General features: G+C 40.8%; 1 protein-coding gene across 1 annotated transcript; it reads right to left on the bottom strand.

The window, feature by feature from the left end:
• Positions 1-641: 641 nt before the first annotated feature.
• On the bottom strand, positions 642-3,856 carry RPL7 (ribosomal protein L7). The gene is made up of 7 exons (XM_061171280.1): positions 3,757-3,856; positions 2,857-2,965; positions 2,411-2,577; positions 1,745-1,882; positions 1,543-1,652; positions 999-1,208; positions 642-700 (listed from the first exon to the last, which is right to left on the bottom strand). The coding sequence occupies exons 1-6, from the start codon at positions 3,768-3,770 to the stop codon at positions 1,000-1,002; spliced, it is 747 nt and encodes a 248-aa protein (XP_061027263.1). The 5' UTR covers positions 3,771-3,856; the 3' UTR covers positions 642-700; position 999.
• Between the last annotated feature and the right edge of the window lie 413 nt (positions 3,857-4,269).

Genomic DNA, 4,269 nt, shown 5'->3' on the forward strand with positions numbered 1-4,269 from the left:
ACTTTTATTATACGTACTTCCCGTTACACTACACTTAAAACTTTCAGGTTTGCTAGCCTAGGTGAGATGATACATAAAAATATACAGGGAATGTTATTTATAAATTCAAGCTTTTGCTCACTAGTATTCTCATGAGTTCTTTAGGTGCTCCAAATAAATTGCATCCATGGGCACATTTCATTTCTTCCTTCTTGATATACACAATACGTAGTGGAATTATTAGGAACTCACGTAAGTATGGGTAGAAAAGGCAAAGCAAAAACATAAAAGTGAAATGCAAAAAAAAAATGACACATTTACTCACTACTTTATAGGCAAGCCAAAGCCTGAGAAAATGGAATTTCAGCAACGGATTTTTATTTGTAAACTGAACCTTTACTCGTGCACAAAGGCCTGTGAAATGGGCTTTCTTAGAATAGACCCATTTTGGCCAACTCAAAAGTGAAAAATAAGAACTTCGTACAGGAAAATCTTCAATAAACCCCAGGAATGTTTTTCACAAGATACAAACTGGACCCTAAGTTTTACACGCAACAGGCTGTTGATTTGACTTAACTGTGTCACACCAAGATTTGCCACAATAGTTAGGGGACGGCAGAAGAAAGATAACAAAAAGTCACCAAGACAACAATACATTTCAATTTGAAAGCAGTCACTGTTTATTAACTGACCAAATTACAAAAATAATCACGGTAGATACCTGAAAGGAAGGGGAAAAAAACCCATTAAACACCTTAATAACTAAGAATTAACATAAACCAGGAAGTTGTAAGAAATACCAATTCAGTTTCCATTAAGTAGGAAGAAAAAAAAAAGGCTTTTTCTTCCCTCCATAAATGTCCTCAAAAGGAGAAACCAAACCAACTGCGATCATATATGATGGTTGATTTCCCACCCCCACCCCCTAAATACTGCTTAGAACTCAAACCAAACCCTTATCAGCATTTAAGTCGTTTTTACTCCAGTATTAAGTAAACTTTCAGGATGTAGTTGCTCACCTTAGTTCATCCTTCTAATAAGTCTGTTGATCTGGTCTTCCCTGTTGCCAGCATCTCCACCTTCTACAAAATGGGTAGTCTTTTTCTTCATTCCACCTCGTGGAGAAGACAATTTGAAGGGCCACAGGAAGTTGTTTGCTTCTTTGAAACGTTTTCCAACAGTATAGATCTCATGAATCAGATCCTCCATGCAGATAATACCGTATTTGCCTGAACACGTTCAAGATGATTTAAGGTTACTAAAACTGTTTATTTTGAGACTATTAAATTTTTAAGGCATTAAGATAGGCTGTGACATAAAGAATTAGAAGTAAATCAAGAGTAAAGTAACAAAGAAGGAAATACATGACTTTATTTACAAAGATACAGCTCAAGCCAACGAAATCATACCTTCCATTTTTCATAAATGTTGTAGGGAATAAAGGAAGATTCATAATAGTGAGAAAAATCAGGCAACAAGATGCCAAAAAATATCATTTTGTCTGATACAATAACTTTTATAATTAATAATACAATAACTATTCCCCAAATAGGCAAAACCTACCAAGACATCGAGCAATCAACACGTTATCCGTCAGGGCAATTCGCTTCTTGTTGATTTTGCCATAACCACGCTTGTAGATCAATTCATTTACTGACTTCAGGTTTGGGTACCTAAATATGAAAATACAGATATAAATGACCAAATAAGACTATCACTGTCAAAACACCTGCCAGCTTACCAAACAGAAATCAAAGACACCTACCCCCATGCAATGTATGGTTCCACAATTCTCAGCATGTTAATTGAAGCCTTGTTGAGCTTCACAAAGGTGCCATTGAAAATCTGACGGAGGCGAAGAAGCTGCAACACCTTTCGAACCTTTGGGCTCACACCATTGATGCTGCAATGAAAAAAATACAAAAAATTCATTTAGCTTTTATCAGAATTTTTACTAGTAAAAGACGAGAAACTAACTATTACAATTTTGGGCAACACGTGTCACACCTAAATAAGAATCCTCTCATGTTACAAACACCACTTTTCCCTTTAGTTAGCTGTATTCTATTACCTCTGCCAATTTGCCTCTGCTGCAAGTAAACTGTCTTTTGACACATACCTTTCATACTTAAAACTTTCCCCAACGCTCTTATTACTTCTAGTTTTGCATATATCTTTGTCAGAGCACTTATGAGGCTCCAATTTAACTGCTTTTGAAGTGAATCTCCAGGACACTGAACTCAAGTGCTCAATTCGAGAATGGATAGATGCTTTGGGCACAGGGCTTAACAATCACTAAAACACTCTCCTCACCACCCAAATATTTTCATTCCAATGTTTTACAACCAAGGTCCCCACAAGTACCGTGAAATTTTGCTGGGATTGTGTAGCTTTCCCTTTAAAACCAGAATGCAGTAAAAACTGAATTTACCCTCTGATCCTGATGACAAATGCCAATTTGGGTTCCGCGGGTACGTAGAAGTTGCCAGCTTTTCTTGCCATCCTAGCCATGCGAATTTCACTTCTGTACATCTGCCGGTATTCCTTGTGATAGTGCTTGGCTTTTTCATAGATAAGCTTCCTCCTTGCCTTTCGAAGCTGAAAACCAACATCAGTTATTCATCTGCTTTTTAGCTCCCAAACACAATTAGCAATTATCAGTTCTTTCCAAGAAAACCCTTCCCTTGAAGCTTTCTCACCACAATATGCGTTAACATTACAAGAGAAACATAACTAACTTCATTTGGAAAGGCGGTTCTAAGTTAACCATGCTCACTGCTACAGCAGCTGAAGTAAACAAGCCTTGTTAAAAACATCCACCTTATTTTCAATCATAGGGCCTTTTCTTAACTGGGTGCCTCAAAAAAGTTTACTTACCATCTTCTGGGCAAATTTCTTTCTCAGGCGCTTGATCTTAAGCTCTGCGAAATTCTTTCGCTTTTTCTTAAGGGTTTCTGGCACAGCAGGAACCTTCTTTTTCTTCTCTCTAACATTAGCAGACAGAGCGTTAATTCAGAAAGCTCACAGCACTGCAGCACTCCCATTCTGTACTGAGCGCTCTCTCTTAACACTACTATCGCCACTGACTTCAAACGTACCTTTAACTACTGTAGCGTGCTACGGTGTAAGATGCAGACTTTAGGAAATTCCTATGCCAGTTATCTTTACCTTTAACACGGACCACTTGCTTTAAACGAGTCACAAAATTAACAAATTCACATTTAATCTACGATCACTCCCAGGGTCCCACGACAACAAAAATGCCGAGAGCAAACCGTGCAGAGTAAAAGGCTGCCGCAAGACACTGATCCCTAGACTATTAGTAAGTGTGAGTCTAAGAGGACTTAAGAGTCTCAAGGAGAAGAAAAAAAAAAAAGTCCCAAACAAACCCCCAAAGACAACCCTGGTTCAAGCCTCAAGCTTCATATGCTGTAAGCAGAGACCTGACGGCAGGGACGCTTCGGACAAATGCCAGCTAAGGAAAAAGAACCCCATTCAGAGATTCTGGGCCTCCTTCAAAAGACGAGGGACTGGACAACCTGTCGGTTCCGCACACATTCCGCTTTCACACCTCGTTCCCGGTAACTCCAAAACCTCCGCCCCAAGGCCTCCTGAAGCCCATTTTAGCCTAAGACCACCAGGAGTGTCACACAACGTCACAAACACACAGGTAAGTCGACAAAGAGACAGGTTACAGACAGAACGAGAGAGAGTGAGACAAAAGCCTCTGGTTTCGGGGATGGAGAAGGATTCTCGAGAGGACGAGGAGAAACTTACTCAGCGCCCTCCATGGTTCCAGCCGGGAAAGAGGAAGTTGGCGCATGCGCGCTGTCCACTTAAAGACGGCGAGCGTGAAGCCCCACGACTTATAGGTGTCCCAGGATAAGCCAGAAAAGAACTCAGAACTGAGAACTCGTATTGCAGACGCAGAATTAAGAACTGCCTGATTCGGCCTCTTACGATCAAGTTTCAAGTAAAATCTGTATGGGAAAAATTAATGCATTGGTTAGACTCTTTAATCAATATGATGAGAGCAAAGAGTGCCGATACCTTGACTACTCGGGGTCCTAATCCCTGGGCTGCGTTGACAGGATATGGCTCGAATTCTACCCAGTAATATATGCAAATGACGCGCGGCCGGGGTGCGAACTACAAATCCCGGCATGCATCACTTTCACGGCCCGCCTGGCAGGAGGGCACCGCTTGACCGGGTCGGTAGGGAACCACGGCGGTGGTGATTCCAGCCGGGGAAATTGAGAGCCTTTGGGCCTACGTTCCAAAGGGCTAGCT

The sequence above is a fragment of the Eubalaena glacialis genome, chromosome 17 (genome assembly GCF_028564815.1).
Source record: "Eubalaena glacialis isolate mEubGla1 chromosome 17, mEubGla1.1.hap2.+ XY, whole genome shotgun sequence".
NCBI classification, from domain to species: Eukaryota; Metazoa; Chordata; class Mammalia; order Artiodactyla; family Balaenidae; genus Eubalaena; species Eubalaena glacialis.